Genomic DNA, 25,523 nt, shown 5'->3' with positions numbered 1-25,523 from the left:
ATGGTCAAATTTACTTTTACCAAAGATAAGCTTAGCAGCAGATTGCATGTTTCTTTTACATTATCTGATACTGAATCTCATTACAGATATAACTTCAACAGCTACTACAACTTCCTGGCCTTCGTCTTTGCAGTGGAGGAGATTAACAACAGCTCAAAGCTCTTACCCAACATCACACTGGGGTATCACCTTTATGACTCTTACAATAATCAGCTCACACAACTTAGGGCAGCCATGAATATATTCTCACAAATGGATGTGCCAAACATTAATTATAATTGCAAACCATCTGGAACACTTGCTGCTATCATAGAAGGTCTCCCATTTGAGGGATCAAGTCAAATATTAAATTTGATCTCAACATACCACTATCCACAAGTAAGGGGACAGCTACATTTTACTTCATTTCCTGTTCTATAATCCATTTCTACAGACCATCATCTTTAATAAAAGTGAATCCAAATTGCTAATATAAACATATAAATGTTATAAGCTTCCAAAAGTAAAGGATGGCAATTAAAATTATATTTTTAGTAGCACATCTACTTACAAAGTCAAATGTATATGCTAAGGGGCTCATAATTTTTAAAAAAAGTAGAAGTAGTGGCCTAATTCGGTAATTGGACGATCAACAAGACAGATCATTCAAGTACCGATAATTAAAACTGGTTTTAGACATATAAAAAACCAGCTTAGGCCTTTCCACTGCCTCTGCAAGCCCAAAGTTAAAAGGGGCATTTTTGGAGGAGTGGATAGGGTGGGAAGTAGGCCGACCTAGACTTAATCATCTCTCAGCCATAACAAAAAAGGTTTGACAGGTTGCCAGACGGAACTTATATATTTTGACTTAGACCAAGTCAATACAGGTATAAGTTCAGAATCAGGCTGCTGAGCTAATCGTGACTGCTGCAATCAGCTCAGCAGCCCAGAAAACCCATCCCCCCTCACAATTAATGATTGCGGCCTAATCCGTTGAGTCTACCACAGTCTCTCTCCATCTGGCTTTCACATACTTTCAGACTTGGTGCTAACTCCACCTTCAGTTCTGCCATCTCATATTTTTTTTTAAAGTTCACTCTTTTGTGTTTTAACTGAGTTCAACTAATTAATCGTTTCCATATTGTCCTTTCATATTTTAAGCATGGTATTCTAATTTTAGTACACACGGCTCTCTTTGGTTCTTATCTTTTTTTGTTTCATTTGGGTCATCTGTTCCTCCCTTATGATATTTGCTTTTAGATAAGTTATCTTAATGCTTCATGCGCACTTTTTATTTATGGTTTTAGCAGGTATCCTTCAGATACGATTCTGTTTTTGGGTTTTATTCATGTTTCAATTAAGTAGTTTTTGCCTTATGACATCAGCCCCATATATTTCATTCTAAGATAGTTTGCATGGTTATGCCTTTTATTTGGCTTGGTTTCATGTTTTAAATGCTGTTTTAATAAGTACCACCAACCAAGCTTCAAATCCCTACAGAAGAATCCCGTTTCACAAGGCGCATCTTCTAGGGAATAATGCACCAGTAGCTCCATGTTTAATAAAGCAAAAAGACCATTTCAGTCTTAGCATTTCCTAGTCCTTTGGGGCTTTAACTGAGGTCTTTTTCGCCAGCTGTTATTTTCTTAATGTGGTTTTCCGTTACTTCTCAGCCTCCACAGCAACCCTTCCCAATGTACTTTCCTTAATTTGTTCTCTCTTTCTCTATAATATTGTAGTTCCAACCTTTTTTTCCTTTTATTTCTGTTTGTCCCTGGTTAAAGCGTCCTAGGATGCATTAACTACCCCTAAAGATGTTTATTATTTTAAATTTGTAGTATAGTCAATATCTGTTTTTACTATAACTGTACACCGCCTAGAAGTCTGATTAGGAAGTATAAGAAATTTTAAATAAACTTCAAACTTGAAACTTTACTTTTGATAAATATATTGAGAGTGATTTTTACTCTTTCCTTATATTCGTCTTCTTTTTCTGGAACCGTATGGTAACCCTATGCCTGGTAAAATTCTTTTTTCACTCTTCATTCTCTTCTTTTCTTCATCTTTCTTTATTTTTGCTTCACTTTCCTTCTTTGGTTCTTGTCTTCTGGTCTCAGAGAGGTTGACTTGTCCAATCTGATGAGATTCAGCATTCCCATCTTTCTCTTTTGACCTTTTATAAAGGCTAATTCAATCCCAGGAATCTTCTCTCTGCTGCATTCACAAAGTATGTATATTCCATCAACACAGGCAGAATTGCATCCCATATCAATACAACTCTTTATTTCATACTTGCAGGTAAATATGTCCATCTTTGTGTTGAGCTTCTCCATAAATCTGTTTTTCTCTTCCAGTTTTGCTCTGTCCTTGGAAATTTGTTAGCTTTCTCCCACATGGAAGAGGCACTGTGGGTCAAACTGGAAAGAGGGAAGGGAAATGTATTTACATTAGTGTAATATATAGGTCTCATTTACAGACAGAAGACGTGAATAGGTATTTAATAGAAGACATTCAAAATATGGCAGGAAAAAGGGAAGTAATATTAGTAGGTGATTTTAATATGCCATATAAATCCCTATTGTTGCCATATAAATCCCTATTGTTGCCATATAAATCCCTATTGTTTGGTCTTCTAGAAGTATGGAAATCCTGTATTTATTACAAGGAGAACTATTCTAGCAGTTGGTACTAGAACCTCTGCAGGAATGGACCAGCCGAAGGGAGACTGTAGGAGCTGTGCCTAGTCCTGAACACATGGCAGAACAGTGAGTGGAGCAGAGGGTGTGCTAGCAGGAAGAAGCGGAGAGAGGAGCAGAGAAGGCGGTGCTAGCAGGGGAAGAGGCGAAAGCTAACTCCGCCCACCCCCCGACGTCACCAGCCAAACTCTCCCCATAAAAGGGGACGAGCCAGCGGTGCGCAGCCAAGGCGAGCGGCAAAGGCGCTCACCTTAGCGAGAGCACCTTTGCGAAGGGCCTTAAGAAGGGCATCAAGGAAGGGCTATCAACTTTAGCTGGTCTCTTAACTTCTACAACTAGCTAATTAACCAATTGACTTCAGTCTTTCTTCAACTTTCTTCCAAGTCTTTCAACTTTCAACTTTCTACCTAACCAATAAGCAACTAAACCTTTCACACTTAACAGGTGGACCACACCAATCACTCTATCCCCAAACCATTTTAACAGGCAGACCACACTATCCTCTAACATTTAATCAGACTGACCTCACTAGCACACTAACAAGCAGGTAACCTTAATTGACAATTAACTAACTACTCTATCTCCCAGACCAAGAACTAACTAGCTACCTCTATCCCACCAATCTCAACACTTTCTGACAACACCTAACAGCCCCCATCCTAAAAAATATATAAAAAAAAAACCAAACCAACTTTTGTAAATGGCAGGTAGAACTAGAAGCAGCAAGACTTCTATCAAGACAGGCAGTCCAGTCACCGAAAGTACCCAGGGGATGGCTACGGTCTTCGTACAGATGGAAGGGAAGCCATAATGGAGGGCAGAGGTCTCTGTACAGACCGAGGCCAACCCCTCAAAGATGTCTACAGTCTCCACACAGACGGAAGGAATGGATCAGCCAGATGAAAGCCTTTAGCTAGAGCTGAGGAGCCTGAGAGCGGAGGTTCAGCGCTTAAGATGTATCCGAGACGACGAGACCTTCATCGACGGAGTCATCCAGGAGCTGTCTCAGATTGCTGAACAGGAATCTGACAAGACCATCCCAGAGACACCCAAAGCATCCAAACCTGCAAACTTGAGACCAACCGTCGGAATACAGGAAGTGGCTGGGGACGCTGATTTCTGGCAGCTGGTAACTTCCTCCACAGGAAAACGCAGAAGACCTTATTCTGTCTCTTTCTTTCACATACAGGGTAGCTCTACATCGACACCACAAATCACCCTGAGGAACAGATACCAGCTGCTACAGGAAGGTCCTGACAACGAGGAACAGGAAGTTGTTCAGCAGACGGTTCTAGTTCCGGAGCCAACAGATCGGCCCACCCCTAAGAAGCGCAGAGTGGTGGTCATCAGTGATTTGCTGCTGAGGGGCACTGAGGGTCCAATTTGTAGATCAGACCTGCAATCAAGAGAGGTCTGCTGTTTGCCAGGGGCCAGGATCCCGGATGTAACTGCTTGCCTGGACAGACTCTTCAAGCCCCGTGACCACTTCCCCATGATTCTCATCCACGTCGGAACCAACGACACCGCCAGGAGCACCCCGGAGAGCATACCTGAAGACTTCAGAGCCCTGGGTGAGAAGCTGAGGAGGATGGATGCGCAGGTGGTCTTCTCCTTGATCCTCCCAGTAAGGGGCAAGGGCAGTGCCAGGGAAGATCGCATCCAGAGGGCAAACGACTGGCTGCAGGGATGGTGCAAGGAGATGAACTTTGGGTTCTTGCACCAAGGAGAGGCATTGCAAGGACTACAGGGACCAGACGGGTTACACCTGACCAGAAGAGGGAAGAACGTCCTTGGACACCGTCTAGCCCGCCTACTACACAGGGCTTTAAACTAGGTAAGTTGGGAGAGGGTACGGGCACAAAAAACCTACCTGGCGAGCTAAGCTGCCAATACTTTTTTGAGACTAAGGTAAGTAAACACCGATCTGGGTCAGGGGAGAGTATACACACTTTCGAGTATGGGGTTGGCTCACATTATAATTCTGGGTCACATTGTAATTCTGGGTCTAAGGGGAGTACACATTGCAATTCTGGGTCTAAGGGGAGTACCCATTGTAATTCTGGGTCTAGAGGGAGTACACATTGTAATTCTGGGACCAGCGAGAGAAAACACATTGCAAATTGTACTAAAGGAGTTCAAGTAGCCCAAGCGGGAATCCCCCACAGGGTAAACACATTTCCGAGTCTGGGATAGGAACACACTGTAGTTCTGGGTCTGGGGAGTCCAGGATAGGTGCACGTTGTAACTCTGGGTCTAGGGAAAGTACAAAATATGCAAATAATGCTAAAGGTGTCCAAGTAGCTCAAGCGGGAACATCCCCACTGAGACATAACAAACATACAACATGGAGGGCTATGTACGTAAACGCCCACAGTCTGGGAAACAAGATCCCGGAATTAGAAACAGAAATGAGGAATGCCGACCTGGATGTGGTGGCGATATCTGAGACCTGGCTCACGGATTCCCACGGGTGGGACATGGTCATACCTGTTTACAACTTGCTTCGTCGGGACAGGGAGGGCAAAATGGGATGAGGTGTAGCATTATATACTAAAGATGACATTAAGGTCACTAGAATCACAGATGTCCACTACACTGGGGAATCCCTTTGGGTAAATTTGGCCAGAGGGAAGGACAAATGCCTGTATCTTGGTGTAATATACAGAGCCCCAAGACAACAGGATGACCTAGATATGGAATTAATTGGAGATATAGAGAATATCACCTTGCGTGGGAACACGGTATTGTTAGGTGACTTCAACATGCCTGATGTGGATTGGGACACGCTTTCATCTGCTTCCGGCAGCAGCAGGAGGCTATTAAACTCTATGAAGGGAGCAAAACTCAGGCATCAACAAGGGATCAGGCAATACTGGACCTGATACTTACCAATGGAGAAAATGTCACAGAGGTCTCGGTGGGCCACACATTGGCCTCCAGTGACCACAAAATGATATGGTTCAATCTCAGGAAAGGTTTCACTAAATCTACCACACTGACCAAGGTCCTTAAATTCAAGGACACAAACTTCAAAGAAATGGGAGACTTCGTTCACCAGGCGCTACAAAGCCAAGCAGAAACCGATAACGTGGAAGAAATGTGGTCGACTTTGAAAGCCACCATACAAGAAGCAACAAACCGCTATGTTAAATCAGTAAGTAAACGGCGAAGGAACAATAAGCCACAGTGGTTCTCTGCAGAGATTTTGGACCTCATCAAGGAGAAGAAAAAAGCATTCATCTCTTAAAAACAATCAGGGAAACAGGACTCTAGGGAAATCTATCTGGCCAAGTCAAAAGCCGTCAAAACAGCACTTAGGGAGGCCAAATTCCGCATGGAGGATTCTCTAGCGAAGAACATCCAGAAATACTTCTTCAGGTATATCAGTGACAGAAATAAGAACTCAGGCGGGATAGTACGTCTTAGGAAACCAGATGGGGACTGTAGAAGCAGACTCGGAAAAAGCCCAACTGTTAAATGAATACTTTTGCTCAGTCTTCACCCGCGAGGTGCCAGGACTCAGCCCTCAGCTACTGTCAAGGGTTGACGCAGATGACCCGTTTAGTAATTTCGAGTTTACACCCAGCGGTGTCTACTGCGAGCTGTCAAAGCTTAAGGTTAACAAGGCAATGGGGCCTGACAACCTACACCCTAGGGTGCTCAGGGAGTTGTGTGATGTCTTGGCGGAACCGCTATCCGCGCTCTTCAATCTCTCCCTTAGTACGGGTAACGTCACGTTGGACTGGAAGACGGCTAACGTCATTCCACTCCACAAGAAAGGCTCCAAGATGGAGACAGCAAACTACAGACCAGTGAGTCTCACATCAATAGTGTGTAAACTAATGGAAACTCTAATCAAACGCCAATTGGATACGATCCTGAACGAGGAGAATCTACGGGATCCCCGTCAACATGGATTTACTAAGGGGAGATCCTGCCAATCCAACCTGATCAGCTTCTTTGACTGGGTGATGAGGAAGCTGGATGTTGGGGAGTCCCTGGACATCGTATACCTGGCCTTCAGTAAAGCATTCGATAGCGTACCACACCACAGGTTGCTGAGCAAGATGAGTTCTATAGGATTGGGTGAAACATTGACGAAATGGGTTGGGAACTGGCTTGGAGGTAGGCTTCAGAGGGTAGTGGTGAACGGCACCCCCTCCGAAATGACGGAGGTAATCAGTGGAGTGCCACACCCTCGGTCCTGGGCCCGATCCTATTCAACATCTTTATAAGAGACTTGGCAGAAGGGCTGTGAGGTAAAATAACATTATTCACCGATGACGCCAAACTAAGCAATGTAGTGGGCAAAAGCACAACAGACATAAATTCAATGTACGACAACATGATGCACGACCTACTCCTACTGGAGAGCTGGTCTAGGTCCTGGCAACTCAGCTTCAATGCCAAAAAATGCAAAGTCATGCACCTGGGTAGCCATAATCCATGCAAGCCTTACACCCTTAATGGCGAGATCCTAACAAGAACTGAAGCAGAACGAGAATTAGGGGTGATCGTCAGTGAGAACATGAAGACTGCCAATCAAGTGGAGCAAGCTTCATCCAAGGCAAGGCAAATCATAGGTTGCATACGCAGGAGTTTCGTCAGCCGTAAGCCTGAAGTCATTATGCCATTGTATAGATCCATGGTGAGGCCTCACCTGGAATACTGTGTGCAATTCTGGAGGCAGCATTACCGTAAGGATGTGCTGAGACTGGAGTCGGTCCAGAGAATGGCCACCCAGATGGTCTCGGGGCTCAAGGATCTCCCGTACGAGGAATGGCTGGATAAGTTGCAGCTGTACTCACTCGAGGAACGCAGAGAGAGGGGTGACATGATCGAGACATTCAAGTATCTCACGGGCCGCATCGAGGTGGAAGAAGATATCTTCTTTTTCAAGGGTCCCGCGGCAGCAAGGGGGCATCCATGGAAAATCAGGGGCGGGAAACTGCATGGGGACACCAGGAAATTCTTTTTCACTGAAAAGGTGGTTGATCGCTGGAATAGTCTTCCACTTTAGGTTATTGAGGCCAGCAGTGTGCCTGATTTTAAGGCCAAATGGGATAGACACGTGGGATCTATTCAAAGAGAAAGGTAGGGGAGGGTCATTGGGGTGGGCAGACTAGATGGGCCGTGGTCCTTATCTGCCGTCTATTTCTATGTTTCTATGTTTCTATACTGGATTTACTGTTTACAAATGGGGAAAGTGTTTCTGATGTCACATTGGGTGATTATCTGGCATCAGTTATCACCACATCATGTGGTTTAATATTAAGACAAGTGTAGAGAGAGCTCATTCAAAAGTGAAGCTTCCACTCATAGAAAAAAAATAACTTTATTCAGATGGGGGATCGCGTCAAGGAATTTTTTTCTGGATGGGAACATCTGGAAGGAGTAGGAAACCAGTGGACAAAACTGAAAGGAGCAATTACAAGGCAACAAGTCATTTTGTAAGGACAGTAAGTAAATTACGAGGAAAACAAAGCGGCTTTGGTTCTCAAAAGTAGAAGATGAGAAACTAAAGAAAAGAGATTAGCTTTCATAAACCACAAAAGATCACAGAAAGAGGAACACAGGCAAAACTATCTAGGATAATTAAAAAAAGGCTGGATGAATAGTTAGGAAAGCAGAGATATAAATGGAAGAAAAAATAGCTGACATGGTAAAAACAGCTGATAAAGATAAGACAGGATTGCTTAACAAATATTTCTGTCTTCATAATAAGATGTATAGGTATAGATTTAAAGATCTCAATATGTGTACTCTGGACGAAAGGCAGGAGAGTGGAGATATTATGGAGACATTTAAATACCTGTGTGGCATAAATACACACAAGGTGAGTCTCTTTCAACTGAAATGAAACTCCAGAGTGAAAGGGAATAGAATGAGGTTAAGAGGTGATAGGCTCAGAAGTAATCTAAGGAAATATATATTTTTTACTGAAAGGGTTGTAGAAGCATGGAATAGTCTTTCGGTAGATGTTGTTGAGACAAAGACTGTATCTGAATTCAAGAAACCTTGAGGCAGGCACATAAGATCCCTTAGGGAGGGAGAAAAGGAGATAGTGGATGCTGCAGAAGGACATACTAGATGTGTCAATTAGCCTTCATCTGCCATCATGTTTCTATGTTAAAAGGACGAATGCATACAAAGAGGTATGTGCCTCCCTTCATACTCTTCTTCCAACCCTATCACTCAAAATCATCCCAATCCCCAGAATAGACTTATCACCCAAAGTCAACCTTCCCTCCACAGAAAAGAATATTACCCTCCTGAAGACCCTTTACAGAATCCCCAACCTCAAACTCATTTCTCCCTAAACCCACAGGACCTACCAAAGCATTCCATGGGGTTTAGCATCTGAGGCAGACGTTATTCTGACATTTTTACTCTCCTTAAGTAGTTTTATACGTCTACTGCTGAGGTGAAATTGTGAAATAAGGAATAAGGAATTTTCATATTGTATTTTTAACTGGTAATGCAAACCCTAGAAGTAATCTATTTTGAATTCAGAGCCTGATGGAGCAAAATAGAATGGGATAACTCTTTCCCTATCTGCTAGACAGCAAGGATTTCATTGGTAGGTCCACTGGATTTCTGGGGAGTTAAGGGGCTAGAGTGACTTGAGGTGGGTGAGAGATCTGGTAAGGTGACTTTGGAGGCAGTTGCTTCTGGGAAATAGGGTTGACCTCAAGGGTCTGATAATATGTTTGAAGGAGGGGGTGGCCTCACGAAATTGAAGTGACTTCAGTAGGATAAGAGTCTGCTCTGGGGGTTAGGAAGTCTTTATTTGGGAAAACCCTTTTTAAGGAAGTCTTTATTTAAGATTGTGCCCAGAAGAACTGGACTGCCCATTACTGGCCTAATGCTTCAGGGCATAACAATAATACAGTTTGTGGGGTTGATCATAATTACAAGTTTTATTATTGACTCTATAGAAAACTAAGCTATGTTAACATGTAATATTTTACTGTAACTTAGTAGCTAACTCCACAATTTCTGGTAGATAAAGATAATTCTGAATTAACTATATTTCTTGACAGATCAGTTATGCTTCTCAGAATCCTTTTAACAGATATATTGTTAAGTTTCCTTATCTATATCAGACTGTGCCCAACATTCTTCAGATCATTGCTGGGATCATGAAATTACTGAAACATTTCAACTGGACTTGGGTTGGTATCATTATATATGAAGATGACAACAGCCTGCAGTTTGTCCATCTCCTGAAAGAAAGGATTAAGCAGAATGGAGCCTGTATTGAATTCATAGAAATACTCAAAAAGTGGGTAGATCGAAGAATTAGCAAAATGAGGAAGACTATTCATAAATCATCAACTAAAGTAATCATTAGCTATTTTGAAATACAGCTTTCATGGCCTTTCATTAATTGGATAAATATTCTAGAGATACCTGGCAAGGTCTGTATCATCATAACTGACTTTGATTTTACAACCAGCCACCAATTGAAATCTAATTTCCAGAATAACACCTTGCTATTCACAGGAATGAAGAAAAATATTCCAAGCTTTTTAAAATTTGTACAAGAGGTAAATCCTATTTTGTTTCCTAAAAGTTCAGATGTTAATGCGTGGTGGAATGGACTATGTCAAGATTTCTGTGCCAAAAATATCAGAAAATCATGTAAATATACAAAAAACCATTCTTACTATTCCCACTGTACCAATTCCCACTTTGGCAGCAGTTATACCATTTACAATGCTGTGTATGCTCTGGCACATGCACTGGAAGACATGCTTTTCTCTGGCTCTGGAAATACCACCATGTGGAATGGAGACCGACAGAGATTATCAGATTATTTGCCATGGAAGGTAACATCATTTCATAAAGGAATGCTATATTCAGAAATAGAATTGGTGGCAATTGGCTACTGGTAGCGTGGAGGGAGATCCATCTTATTTAAAAGATTTATTATTACCAAATGTGTTATCTAGACTTTTGCACTCATCTTAAAACAATTCTTCAGATTTTGGTCAGAATGAAATAGTTGTACCTTCACATAAATTTGGGTATATGGGCTGTAAATTGTGAGTAAAATCTCTATGGAATTCCCATATCTCAAAAAATATGTGGAGGGGCATTTTCAATATAATTTCCAAATCTGAGATTAGAACATTTTGTGGAATATGACGATTTTCAAAACAACAAAATATCTATTTGTTTAAAAAATGGCCATTTCTCAGATGTGCTTGTTTTTGGTGCATCTACTGTATCTTTTTTGAACCATTTTAGAAGAAAAAAGTCAAAGTGGAAAATGTAAAAATAAGCCATTGGAATGAAGGAGGGGACAACATTTTTAACAGACAGGCCACCAGAGAAGTGGAACACTGCAGTGAACTTCACACAAACAGGCCCAGGAACACATCTCACCATAACCCTTTAAGTGTATGGTGGTTTCTCCAAACCCCACTGGACTCTATTTTGCACCACATCAGGTTCATTAGTTATTTATATAATTCCTATCAATGGAGGTTATCAGTTATCTACATTCAGGTACTCAAGTGTCTTTCCCTATCTGTCCCAGAGGACTCAAGCTCTATCTAATATAACTGGGGAAAGAGAGGGTTAAGTGATTTGTATAGGGTCACAAGGATCAGTGCTGGGCTTGAACCCTCAGTCTCAGAGTGTGGAGGTTGTAACTCTAATATACTATTTTCTTTTTCCTTCATTTACATTCCTTATTAGCCTCATTTTTTAACCATAGTGGCTGTCATCATTTGGTCTTCCCTCTGCCTTCTTCAATACAAGAGATGCATCTGGCCTGAATTTCTGAGAGGGTCTTCTGACACGACATGTATTCCTGATGTCAATCCTTAGCCTTTGTAGATGTTCCTTGTAACCTTTTGAAACCAGTTCATGATTACAGCAGTTATCTCCAACTGAATATTTGATAACCAGCTATTAAATGTTTAATACAAACAAGTATTATCAGAATCAATTCAATTTTAATCTTATCTCCCACAGTTCATTTCATTACAGTACTTTTACAACTTACCAATACTTAATTTATTAATAAATATCAGAATAATTTAGTCAGTGAACCTAATCCCTATCACTCATATTCACACTCATTTCCCAACTTTCACACACATACTACAGTATTTGTGATTACTTTTATCCAAAACTGGATCTTGGTTAGTTCATGAGTTCATTAGTTCATGATCATCTAGTCAGAGAGACTTCAATCTGAGAGTTGCACAACAGTCTAGCACATGAAAATCACAGTTTCTTAAACACAATCGGCAGGTCTCTCTGTCCTCATGATGGTCCTGTTCTTCAATTCATAAAGCATTCAGCTCAACACAAGACTGTGTTTCACCACCTGGTGTCTTCAGGAGCTGTGTTTGCAAGGCTCACCAACATCACAACTTCACCTACAATACAAAATAATTCACATACTAAAACCTCACCAAAATCTTTAAAACACCTTTCACCTACCAGTAAACTAAGCATGACTCGAGCAGGGATTCAGAGTTCATCACAAGCCGGGATCAGCTGACAAGCAGAAAACACACCGTCTACCAGGAAATCAAACTGCATGACCTCACTTCCTCTCCATAAACCTTATATCCCTGTTCAAACAACTCCAGTTCCAGTTATAACAACTTCCAGTCCACTTCTTTATTGAATACAACCATATTCAGCCCCCATTCCTGTTACAACAGATTCCATTCCACTTCTTTGTTGAGTCCATAAGGCTCAACTGCATTCCACTCACAAATTAATCTCTGTTCCCTTCTAAGCAATACCTCAGAAATATTACCACCACTTGGTAAAGACACTTGAATCAAAACCACAAACCTCATATCCTCTACCTTATGAGCATTTGTTTGCCAATGCGAAACAAGTGGGGTATCCTCCTTACCCAATCTGAGATTATTAAAATGTTGAACCATCCTAAATTTGATCTTTCGTCGTGTTTGCCCCAGGTACCATTTATCACACAGGCAAACTATACCATACACAACCTGCTTAGTGTCACAGTCTGTGTGTGCTCTTAAGAAAAATTCACCACAACTTTATCAGCTGAATGCTTTATGAATTGAAGAACAGAGGACAGAGAGGCCTGCCGATTGTGTTTAAGAAATTGTGATTTTCATGTGTAACTCTCAGTGTGAAGCCTCTCTGACTAGATGATCATGGACTAATGAACTCATGAACTAGCCAAGATCCAGTTTTGGATAAAAGTAATCACAATGACTGTAGTATGTTTGTGAAATTTGGGAAGTGAGTGTGAGTGATGGGGATTAGGTTCACTGACTAAATTATTCTAATATTTATTAATAAATTAAGTATTGGTAAGTTGTAAAAGTACTTTATGAAATGAACTGTGGGAGATAAGATTAAAATTAAATTGATTCAGATAATTCTTGTTTGTATTAAATATTTAATAGCTGGTTTTAAGAATTTGAGTTATCCAATAGGCAGCTATTTAATTAACTGAAAAAAAACTGAAGCTTAGGCTTTAGGTTAATTCCACTGAATATTTGGGGATAGCAGCCATTGCTGACCAGTTAAATCATTTTGAATTTCAGATCTTAAGTGTCATTGTGTTTTTAATTGTATCATGTAATTGAACATTAGACTTGCAGATTATAAATGTTCATAAATATATTTATAAATGGAAAACTGGCTATTCAGGACATTCCTGAAAATGTGTGCTTTATTCTTTAGCTTCATCGTTATCTGAGGAATGTGCACTTTAAGAACGTGATGGGTGAAGAGATCTTTTTTGATGACAATGGAGACTTTCCCATGGACTACACCATTATTAAGCTGATCTTCCTGCCCAAGAAGAAAGTGAAATATAAAATTGTTGGAAGTTACAAACCTTCTGCTCCCCTTGGGGAGGATTTCACAATCAATGAAAAAGAGATAGGGTGGGAAGCTGCTTTTACCCAGGTGAGAGAAATGTAACATTTTGTAATATAAACAAACATAAAGCAACACCACAGCAGAAGATCCACAAGATCCAATACAGCAGGAATGACAACAGATCACAAAATTTCTATTTCCAACTTTTAATTCATTATCCCCCTTTTTTCAAAAGCTGGCAGTGTGGGCTGGCACAGTAAATTCTCCGATGTCCATAGGAATTGAATGGGAATCGGTGCATTTTCCACATGGCACTCAGCTCTGCGGCTTTGTAAAAGGGTGTCTATGCCAAAATAACACAAAGCATGTCCACACAAGTGCTATGTCAGGGGCTATAACCACAAATGATAATAAAATAAAACAATTAATTAATTAAAAGAAATAGTATAAAAATTAAGACACATATAAAAAGATAATTATAAAAATATTAAATACTCTTTATGTACAACATTCTATAATATGTGAAAAATTAATAAAAACTAGAATCATATAAAAAAGAGCATAAGCCATCCAGTATAAAAAAATATATAAACATAATTTCTATTTAGATGCTCCTAATTACAAAAATCACATTATGATCTGCCCAGAAATTCAGTATCACATAACTAACACAAACTAGACAGGCAACACCCAACACCATAAAGTAAGCTTGCACTATAAGGGCCAGATTCTATAAACGATGGCCTACTGATGCCAAACTGAAATCCATACCTAACCTAAATTATTTCAATTAGATTAAATGGTGTGGTAATTGAAGTTAATTGAATAATTAATTAGAAAAATAAAATTAAAATTTAGGCACAGAATTCTACATGGTGCCAGAATTAAACCCAAATATCCAATGCTGGGCCATTTTCAGCAAACAATATTGAATATGTGGGGCAGCCAACCACTAAAATATTAACCTGTTATACTAGCAGTCAAAGATAGGACAGCTATTTATGTGATCCTTTTAGACCATTAATCTGTGTTGAATATTAATGCCTAACCAGATAAATTGTATAATATGTCCAATTATGCACTTTCTCCCATTGAATATTACAGCTTCGGCCATGTCTTTTTTTTTTTTCAAGATGGCGCCAGGTTAGGTTGTAGGTGGGGGTGCCTCTTTCCTTCCTCTGTTTTATTTCGCATCCTATCTCTATTTTTTTCACAACTTTTTGCTTAATATTTTATGATTTTATTTGGCCATCTGTTTTTTCTACCAAATCGATCAGAGCTATATTGATTAGAGGGGACAACACTTGACAGACCCACAGCTCACTCTCTGTTGTCTCCATGGCAGCAATCATCAGTAATCACTGCTGAGTGGAGCACAGCAATCTGATGTAAACAGTAGGCAGGAACTTTTATACAGAGTGCTTGCTCAAATCATACATAATCTTCAAACATTATAAAAAAATGTTTAAGTACAGCAGGACAGGAAAAGTTTGCCAAAACCCAACAATGCAAAAATCTCCTGTAAGTGAGTGTCCAGCACAAACCAAAACTCTTCATATAGCCAAGCAAGAGGGGGTAAACTCAGACACACAACCTAAGTCTTCATCCTGCTTAACTACTACCATGTCCAGAAAAGTGACCTTTTGGGCATCCCAAGTTATTCTAAACTGCAAATGGCAATCTATAGAATTGTACCAATACAGTAAACCTTTGCAAATCTTTAACTGACCTTCTATGCCACTGGTATATCTCCATGTCCATTTTGTTCAATACAATTTTCTCCTCAATATTACCAGAGACTTAACCCCTACTTTACTAATGCATAGCATGGGTTTTAGCGCCGGGATTGGCGATAATTGCTCTGATAGTCATAGAATTCCTATGAGCATTGGAGCAGTTACCGCCACTGCCAGTGCTAAAACCTGCACTACGTGTTAATAAAGGAAGGGATTAGTTACTAATAATTGGGATTAACAGTAAAACATGTCTTAATGGTAGTAACCCTAAACACCTCTACAGAAATGTGTACTTATTAATTCATTAATATTACTTCCTATGAAAAATAGTTGGCTATAATTAGCTGTTCTAGGAGTAAATTATCTGTAGAGCAGTGTATCACAAACTGTGTGCCGTGGCACCTCCTGAGATTACAGGTGTGCTGCGGAACACTGGGAAGGAGGACAGTCACTGGCACCAGCTGACTGCCTACAGGATGTACCTCCTGCCCATCCAACTATCGCCCTGTCTCCCTTCTTCTGTTCCTAATCAAGATACTCGAGCATGCTAATGTCTGACAGTGACTGGACTTTCTTTCAACTCGTCAATTCTCAATCCTCTAAAATCTGGTTTTCACCTCCAACACTCCACAGAGACTGCCCTCACTAAGGTTTGCAGTGAGTGGTTCTTAACCAGATTTAAAGGCCTTTACTCTATCCTTATCCTTCTTGACCTGTTTGCTGCCTTTGATACTGTAAATCAAAGCTTACTCCTTGATACGCTGTCCTCATTTGGATTCTGTGATTCTGTCCTCCGGTCCTCTCCTGGTTTGCCTCCTACCTTTCCCAACATACTTTTAGTGTTCTATGTGTCCTCTTCTGCTGCTACCCCATTAGTGGTTGGTGTATTCCAGGGTTCTGATTTAGGACCTCTTCTCTTTCTACACCTCTTCCCTCGGTGCCCTAATCTCCTCCCATGGCTTCCAGTATCACCTATATGCTGATGACTCTCAGATAATAATAATAATAATAATAACTTTATTCTTCTATACCGCCACAATCTTGCGACTTCTAGGCGGTTTACAATCAAGAGTGCTGGACATTCAGCGAAATACAATAAGCAGATATTCAGAGGAAATACAGAGATCAGAGACCTCAGGAGGCAATAGTATAGAAATACAATTTGCTGAGCGAAAATGTAATATGTACATTTTAGTAGGTAATGTCCGACAGGACCTGTTGGGGATAAATAGAAATGTAAAGTTACGATAAGATGAAGATAACAGATTATATTTATAACAGTGCTATAAGTTCAGGTGGAATAGGGAGGGGGGAGGGAGAGGGAGAGTGGGTCAATTGTTTAGGTATTTCTGGAACAGGTATGTTTCTAGGCGTTTCCTGAATTCCCCGTATGTAGTGGGCGAAAGCAGTTGGTCTAAGTCTTTGCCCCATAGGACTGCTTGGTGAGAGAGAAGGTGTTCGTGGTGTTTTTTCATTTTGCAGCCTCTAACTGGAGGGGAAATGAGTTTTAGGTGTGTGTTTCTCTTGAGTTTGTTATTAGAAAATGCGAAAAGGTCCGTTATGTACTTGGGGGTCAGGCCGTATAGTACTTTTAAGCAGAGGCAGGCAAATTTAAACCTTACTCGGGCTTCCATTGGTAGCCAGTGCAGCTGCCGATAGTAGGGTGTCACGTGGTCGAATTTCTTATAGTGTTGGTCTCTATGGATGATTCTTTTTATTTATTTATTTATTTATACAACTTTATAAAAAAATTTTCAAGCATAAACATCTTGTACAGAAAAGTACTATCAAGACACCTCTGTTTAAATTAATTTTCAATTCTGAAAAGTAATTCACTCAAATTATCTACCTCTCTACACCTGAAATTTCACCTAACTTCCAAAAAAAGTCTCTGTTTGGCTGACATTGCTGTCTGCATTTCCTGCCATCATCTGAAACTAAATATGTCCTAGATTGAGCTGCTCCGCTTTCCTCCGAAACCCTCTGCTCCTCCTCCTCTCTCCATCTCAGTAAATAATAATGTCATTGTTCCAGTCTCCTCTGCTCGCAACCTTGGAGTGGTCTTCGATTCCAACCTTTCATTTTCTACACCTATCCAAAAAGCTGTGAAGACTAGTCGCTTCTATCTCTTCAATATCACCAAAATTCACCCCTTTCTCTCTGAGCACACTACCCAAGACTTGTAACCGCACTCTACAATCTACAATCTACAATCTGCAATCTACTGCTAACTGGTATCCCACAGTGTCATCTCTCCCCCTTGCAATCTGTGCAAAACTCTGTTGCACGACTCATCTTCTACCAACCTCGCTACGCTCATGTCGCCCCTCTCCTTAAGTTACTTCATTGGCTCCCTATTTGCCATCACATACAATTCAAGATCTTATTGCTGACCTACAAGTGTGTTCATTCTGCTGCCCTGCAATATCTCTCCTCATTTCTCTCAACTTATACACCTCCCATGAACTCCATTCCTCAGATAAGTCACTCAGCTTTACCGTTCTGTTTCATAGACAATTCTAGACTTCATTCCTTTCATCTAGTTGCCCCCTATGCCTGGAATAAATTACCTGAGTTTGTCCATCAAGCCCCTTCCCTTGTTTAAAAGCATCTTTTTGTGAAAATCCCTCATTAGCATCATTAAATATTGGCTCCTCTTTGTCAGGAGCTTCAGTGAGTCCCCTCGAACGGACTCCTCCCCTTCACCCAGTATCTAGTGATAGTAGGAATATAAACCCTACTAATTCCAATGGACAAGTGGTATCCTCCACCCACATTAATAAATTAGTTTATACTGAAATACCTAAACCATTTATTTTTTCAGTTGGATTGGAGGAAAATCCACTAACGGAGGAAACACAAGATATAACCCTTAAAAATTTATGGTTAGGAATTTCTAGAGTTGAAGGGTTTCTCAGGACAATGATGAGACAAATGGGGGACTTTTCTCAGTCAGTTTCTCATAAATTAGAAAATGTGGATTCCAATTTAAATTGTTTGGATAAACGATTAAATGTTATGGAGACTCAATGTAATACACTTCAAGCTGTTTCGGTATCTGCTGTTAAAGATTCTACGGTGATACATGCTAAAATAGAATCTATGGAAAATATGAATAGAGGGAAAAATCTACGCTTAGTCAATTTCCCAATAACTCATTTATTGTCACCTGAAATTCTATTAAGGAAGTTTTTTAAAGAAATATTGGTTGTATTACAGGTACCATGGCAGAATCGTTAACCATAGTTTTGCCTAAGCCAAATAAAGATCCTACAGTGGTTTCAAACTACAGGCCTATTTCTTTAATTAATGTTGATGGAAAACTGTTAGCTAAAATTTTGGCTATATGTTTGGCTAAACCTCTCCCTTTTATTATTGGATTGCACCAAACAGGATTCGTTGCTCAAAGGCATTCTTCTAACAACACTAGGCTTGCATGTCATATGCTGAATTTGTCAAAAGCCTTAAATGATCCGGTTTTTTCTGTATCTCTTGATGCAGAGAAGGCCTTTGATCGTGTTGAATGGACCTTTATGTACCAAATGTTGGCATGGTTTGGTATTGGCCCAGGATTTATACAAATGGTTCAAGCATTGTATAGTTCCCCTGTTGCTAAATTGTATATTAATAATAATTTTTCAGAAGGATTTAGGTTGCAACAGGGGGTTAGACAAGGTTGTCCCTTATCTCCTTTGCTTTTTGATATTGTTTTGGAACCCTTGTTATTAGCTATTCAGCAAGCGGAGGAGATTCAGGGTATTCCTCATAAGGATCGAGAATATAAGATCTCGGCTTATGCGGATGATATTTTGCTCTATTTAAGGAATCCTAAGACAACCATTCCATGTTTACTTCAAATGATTGAGAATTTTGGGAAATTTTCGGGCTATAAGATAAATTGGTCTAAATCAGAAATTCTTCCATTCAATGTACACTGTACAAAAGGTTTGTTTGATTCATTTCCTTTTCTTTGGAAGGAAGATGGAATAAAATATTTAGGCATTTGGATTAAAAATACATTGGATGAAACAATGAAAATAAATGAAAAATCGTTGTTGCAGAAGGTTACGGAAATGTGTGAGCAATGGAATCCTTTACACCTTTCTTGGTGGGGGAGAGTCCAAACTATCTTGCTTGTGGTTTGTTACCAGATGGGTATGTTACCGGTATATTTTCAAGGGTCCTTTTATAAAAAATTAAATAGCATTCTGTTAAAATTTATTTGGCTGGGTAAAACTCCTAGAGTGGCTTTGGTATCCTTAAAAAGATCAATTTCAGAGGGAGGGGTAAATTTTCCAAATTTTTATAGGTACCATCAAGCCTATATTTTGCGCCATGGTATGTATTGGATCCTCCCAGAACTCATAGGAAAACTCCCAGACTGGTTATGGATAGAATGGCAACTCATGTCTCCATTGCGTCTGTGCCATGTGCTCAGTATCAAAATGCCTAGTTACAGTAAGGACAACAGAATACTAGCCAATACATGGAAAACTTTACGGTATGTAAGCAATTTAACAACTATTCCAATTTGCAAATCTACAAGTCAATCTATATGGGTAAACTCCAAGATTCAAATTGGCGGAGAAAGGCTAGTCTGGAAGCATTGGATGATAGCAGGAATACGTATATTGGATGATGTTATTTCTAATGGTGCTATGCTTGAATTTTCACAGTTGCAGCATAAGTTTGGACTTAATAAATCAGAAATTTTTAGATGGTTGCAACTGAAGCATGCCATTCAGGCGGGGTTCCCTGATTGGAAAAATCTTAATAATCATTATAGTATGGAGTTTCTTTGTTTTCAGACAGACTTCTTGGGTCACCAGGCCACCCAGTGGTATAAAATATTAAGTGGATTTACTAAAAAGAAATTAAAAACTGGTTTAAGAGATATTTGGAGCATTGAGATTAAGCATGAAATTACTGCATCTCAATGGCCACGAATTTGGTCTTGGAGGATGAAATGTACGGTGTCTGCATCTATAAGACAAACTTGGTTTTTTCTGTTACATAGAGCGTTATGGACCCCTGTTAGGTTGCAAAAATTAGATAGTTCTTTGTCTAATAGATGCTGGCATTGTCATCTAGAAGTAGGAACTTTAGATCATTTATTGTTTCATTGACCATATATTATGAATTTTTGGAAATCAATTTGGGACCAAATTAATAATTTATTAGATAACCCAGTGGCATTATCTTATGATACTGTGATATTTGGTATGGAAATGAGAGCAAAAAGTCAGATTTCTGCTAACAATAATAAATTATTACTAATAATGACTGGGGTTGCCAATCAGCAAATTACATATAATTGGAAGGATTGGAAGAGATTAAATTATAACTTTTGGTGGAATTCTTTATGCCATATCTATAAAATGGAAAGATTTATTGCTTTACAAAGGGGATACTTTAAGAAATTTCAGGATGTGTGGAAACCATTAACAAAATATTGTAAGGATTAAGTAAAATTATTTCTCTTTTAATTATCAGTTCAGGATATAGGGAGGGGGTATTTTTATTATTACATATATTATATAATAATGGAAGATATGGATGGGAGGGATGGGAAAGGGGAAGGGATAAAAATTTATATAATGTACTAATGATTGTTTATAAGTGATATATTTATTGTTACTGTGAATGAATATATTTTACACTTAATGTAATTTTGAAAATGAATAAAGAATATATATATATAAAAAAAAGAAGTATTGGGATTGGCTAATGCTGAGAATTTTCCTATAAATAATTACTATTATATTCCTCCAAAAAAAATAGAATCTGCCCAGGAGGTGGACCATCTGGTCATTACTGAAGTAAATTTGACTGAGTTTTTGGAAGATACTCAGGATGTGATTCAGAGTCAGTCCACCCTGGTGATAACATGCATGAGTGAAATAGATAAGATGTTATTAATGAAACTTTACTTTAAAAACAGGTTAATGAAATTTTGTGGAGATTTGGTTAAGATTTTCCGGATGTTTCTAGAACAACTCAGTTGAGAAGAAAATAATTTTTGAAGTTAAAAGCTAGAGTTTTGGCTCAAGAGGCATCTTTTTACATGAAATTTCCTTGTAAATGTTTGATTAAGTTGCAAGATATTGAGTATGTTTTTTGGGACCCCATACAATTACAGCAATTTTTAGTAGCGAGAGAACAGAAATGATTTTGTTTCATCTGTAGAGAATAAGAGGAGAAATTAGAATCCCTATTAGTAAGGAATGATTCAAGGTTCGCTAGGACGAACTGAGAATTTTTGTCCTTAATTTTTTCCTTTAAACTTGTTTGTTTAGAAATTGTAACATGTTTCCCCATAACGTGGGCTTAAAAAGAATTTTGTTTGAATGAATGATTATGAATTGTTTTGAGAGATTTTTCTTTTTTTCCTTGAATTATTGGATATTGTAAATGTATTCAAAAGTATAAATAAAAAAAATAAATAAAATAAAACACCTTTTTGATATAGCTTTCAATCCTTAACCTTACTCCTCTGCCCTCCAACCCAGCCTACTGATTAATCATTCCACTTAACTGTATCCATGATATCCTATTTGTCTATTTTGGCTCTTTAGATTGTAAGCTCTTTTTGAGCAGGGTCTGTTTTCTTATTCTTTGTGACTCTGTGCAGTGTTGCGTGCATCTGATAGTGCTCTAGAAATAATAATAATTATTAGTAGTAGTAGTAGTAGAAAAATAATGTGCATTTTATACACTACAGTTCACTGTCATTTGAAGACAGGTTTTTTTCCCTCAATTTTCAGTCACCTCCACAGTCCAGATGCAATCCGAGCTGTTCTCCTGGCTATAGGAAATTACCCAGAGAAGGAAAGCCAGTCTGCTGCTATGACTGTACTCCCTGTACAGGTAGAGAGATCTCCAATCAAACTGGTGAGTGATGTGTAACACTTGAGATGCTCATGGTGGCAGGTTATTCAGTACGATGTCTGTTCTATGAATATGATAAAAGCCGTATTGAAAAAAGACCAATAGACCATCCATCCCAGAATTCTGTCTCTAACAGTGGTTGGGCTTGGTTACTTAGAAGAATCCAGTAGATTATTCAGATCCAGAAGTATATAGTGGAGGTACCCAAGCTTAAGTGTACACTAGGGGCCCGACAGCTAATGGATTTTTGGGAGAATAATTATAAAGGTATAATACAAACTGGCCTTTTATTGTAGCCTATTTTACCATAAGAGTCACTAACATATGGAATGTTATTTATGTGATATTTGAATTAAAAAAACCTGTGATCAATTCCACCTGCTGTCCTATTCATAGTGATCAGAAGCATCAAGATGATAAGCTTCTTAAAGAGACTGGAGGGAAAGAAGATGTCATTGGGAGGGTAGGAGGGGATTGGGGGCTCTTATTTTTTTTAATGTAACCCCTGGCCTCCTATGGTACCCTATAGATAGTTATGTGTACAGGAGGGAGGCCACAAGGACACTATCAGGGAAAAAGAGGGTAAAAAGGACAAATAGAAATTCCCCCTTTACCAGTATATTCAGGGACTGGGACACTGATCCCCAGAGCTATTTGTATAAAGGTAGCCAGCAACTTAGAGCAATTCTCTATAAGATTCCACCAAACTATTAACCAAAAAAACAAGCTGCTTCTCCCTACTCCAAACTGCGGGTCTTTCTCTTTCTACACTTTTCTCAAGCTGAAAAATAAAACTCTGCATCTTTAGAAATCGATTTTAGGAGGATTTGGTGAGATATAAGACCAAAGCATAGTATAGTATGGCACCATAAGCCTCCTACACTTTTTAGCACAAAGAACATGCATAATTTAGTAAAACGGTAATGCTATTCTTTTAAAGTAACAAATATCAACAATTAATCTGCAAAAACACTTAGCAGGCAATTCAATAACAGTGTACCAACATTTAGGAAACAAAATTAAGCAGCTCTATGGTACGGTTACCATATGGCTCCAGTAAAAAGAGGATGGATTAAGACATCCAGGTTTTACTTCCATTGCTTTCAATAGAAGTAAAATCCAGATGTCTCATTCCATCCTCTTTTCACTGAAGCTATTGGGTAACCCTAGTCTATGGGCCACATAAATGTTATTATGTAGATGTGATATTTATGCATCAAAGAATACAATATTCTGAAACCCATGAGCTTAAATGTAATCCCCGTCTATGGCCCATCTATGTTCCATCTATGTGAAAACCCCTCTGACATTTCTCAAGCTATATGTGAAGGTTTTTTTCATAAATATAATTTAATGGGCTTGTAATCAATAATGTTCTTGCAAACTTTGCACATTCTTTATGATTTTTAAAAAAGGGAGCAAAAATAGGTACAAATTTGGACATTCCATTTTTTGCAAGTATTTTACTTCCCCAAAGCAAAGATGTCCTCAAGAACACCCCTAAACGTCCATGGTTCATGGACTCTATGCGCACTGTCAAGCAATTCTCTGACTTACTTTGGCTAGTGGCATGGCCCATCATTGAATTTATGGACATAAAGTCATCTGTGTTCAGCAAAATGCTAAGTATCATCAGCTGAATTTCAACCTAAACATCTTTAAAATTTAGAGCAATATTTAGCTATTCTTGAAAACTGAGGCCATTTTTCAGATGCTAAGAAAATTCTATTTCTTCTCAGATATGGATGACTGTATAAGATGCCCAGAGGACCAGTGGCCCAATGAAAAAAGAGATGCCTGTGTCCCAAAACCAATAAGCTTCCTTTCCCATGAAGAAACTTTGGGAATCATTTTGACACTTATCAGCATTTTCTTTTTCTTCATCACTGCTGTCATTCTGGGAATCTTCATTTATTACCAGGCTACTCCTATCGTGAAATCCAACAACAAGAACCTAAGCTACATTCTTCTAGTCTCCCTCATGCTCTGCTTCCTTTGCTCATTGATATTCATAGGCCATCCTGATAAAGTGACTTGTGTTCTCCGACAGGCTGCCTTTGGAATAACTTTCTCCATCTCTCTCTCCTCTGTCCTGGCAAAAACAATCACTGTGGTCATGGCTTTCCACAGCACCAAACCTGGAAGCAAGCTCCGGAAATGGATGGGTTCCAGGGTCTCATACTCTATAGTCCTTTCCTGTTCCCTTCTTCAAGTCTTCCTTTGCCTCATCTGGTTAGTAGCTGCTCCTCCATTCCCACATCTTAACATGGAAGGAGAAGATGGAACAATTCAAATTGAATGCAATGAAGGGTCGGCAATTGCATTTTACTGTGTTTTGGGTTACCTGGGATTTCTGGCTGGTATCAGCTTTATTGTGGCTTTTCTAGCAAGAAATCTGCCTGGCAGTTTCAATGAGGCCAAACACATCACCTTCAGCATGCTGGTATTCTGCAGTGTCTGGGTGTCTTTCATCCCTACATACCTGAGCACCAGGGGCAAGTATATGGTAGCAGTGGAGATATTTGCTATCCTGGCCTCCGGTTTTGGAATACTGGGGTGTATCTTTATTCCCAAGTGCTACATTATTCTATTGAGGCCTGAAAGGAACAATAGGAAGTATATAAAAAAAAAATGAATTGACTTGTTAAATGAAATGTTAAAGGAGAACTAAGGGCTCCTTTTACTAAGCTACGCTAGTGGTTATAGCACACGCTTAGAGCGCGCTGCAATGCCAAGAGCGCTAGACGCTAACGCCTCCATTAAGCTGGCATTAGTTTTTGGCACATAGCGCGGCGTTATCGTGAGCGGCAATGTAGCGCATGCTAAAAACGCTAGCACACCTTAGAAAAAGGAGCCCAAAAATAACAAAATATTGCATTATGTCAGAAATTTGTCAGTTCTATAGTTTCATTTAAACTTGTTCAGAGTCCATCCAATATTCAAAGCCAGCTGTATGTTCATCATTCTCAAGGGCTGAAGAAGAGTAGGTTGAAAAATTAAGTTGATTTTGGCAATATTCAATCGCAATCCTAATAGATTATTCCTTGTAATTTAAAAGTATAGTGCCACCACTGTGACTGAAGAATATGAAACATATAGAGTATAGAGAATAAATTAAATACTGTAACCAGCATTTGGGCTGAATATCTCCCTTCCTCTGAGGATCTGATATTTATTCTTTTAACTTTAAAGTTAGGGGGAAGTGCCATATGGTTCATATGTTTGTGGGTACCTTCTCTTGACTATATAAAATAGAATATCAGCACATAATCTTTGATTGAATATGATAATAGAATTTATTTTCTTTTGTAGAATAGGCACCACATACAATAGGCAGCTTTCAGATGCCTAAAATTAAGCACCATAGTAACAGATGTTGAACAGTACA

General features: G+C 39.2%; 1 protein-coding gene across 1 annotated transcript; it reads left to right on the top strand.

Annotated features, from left to right (window-relative positions):
* LOC117346313 (vomeronasal type-2 receptor 26-like) lies at positions 1-24,770 on the top strand. Its single transcript, XM_033915711.1, has 5 exons — positions 1-378; positions 9,719-10,507; positions 13,371-13,598; positions 22,012-22,138; positions 23,875-24,770. The coding sequence occupies exons 1-5, from the start codon at positions 1-3 to the stop codon at positions 24,768-24,770; spliced, it is 2,418 nt and encodes an 805-aa protein (XP_033771602.1).
* Positions 24,771-25,523: the final 753 nt, after the last annotated feature.

This window comes from Geotrypetes seraphini, chromosome 12, assembly GCF_902459505.1.
Source record: "Geotrypetes seraphini chromosome 12, aGeoSer1.1, whole genome shotgun sequence".
Classification (NCBI taxonomy): domain Eukaryota; kingdom Metazoa; phylum Chordata; class Amphibia; order Gymnophiona; family Dermophiidae; genus Geotrypetes; species Geotrypetes seraphini.
Note: the sequence above shows the minus strand (reverse complement) of the source record. Positions and strands in the feature narration are given on the sequence as shown.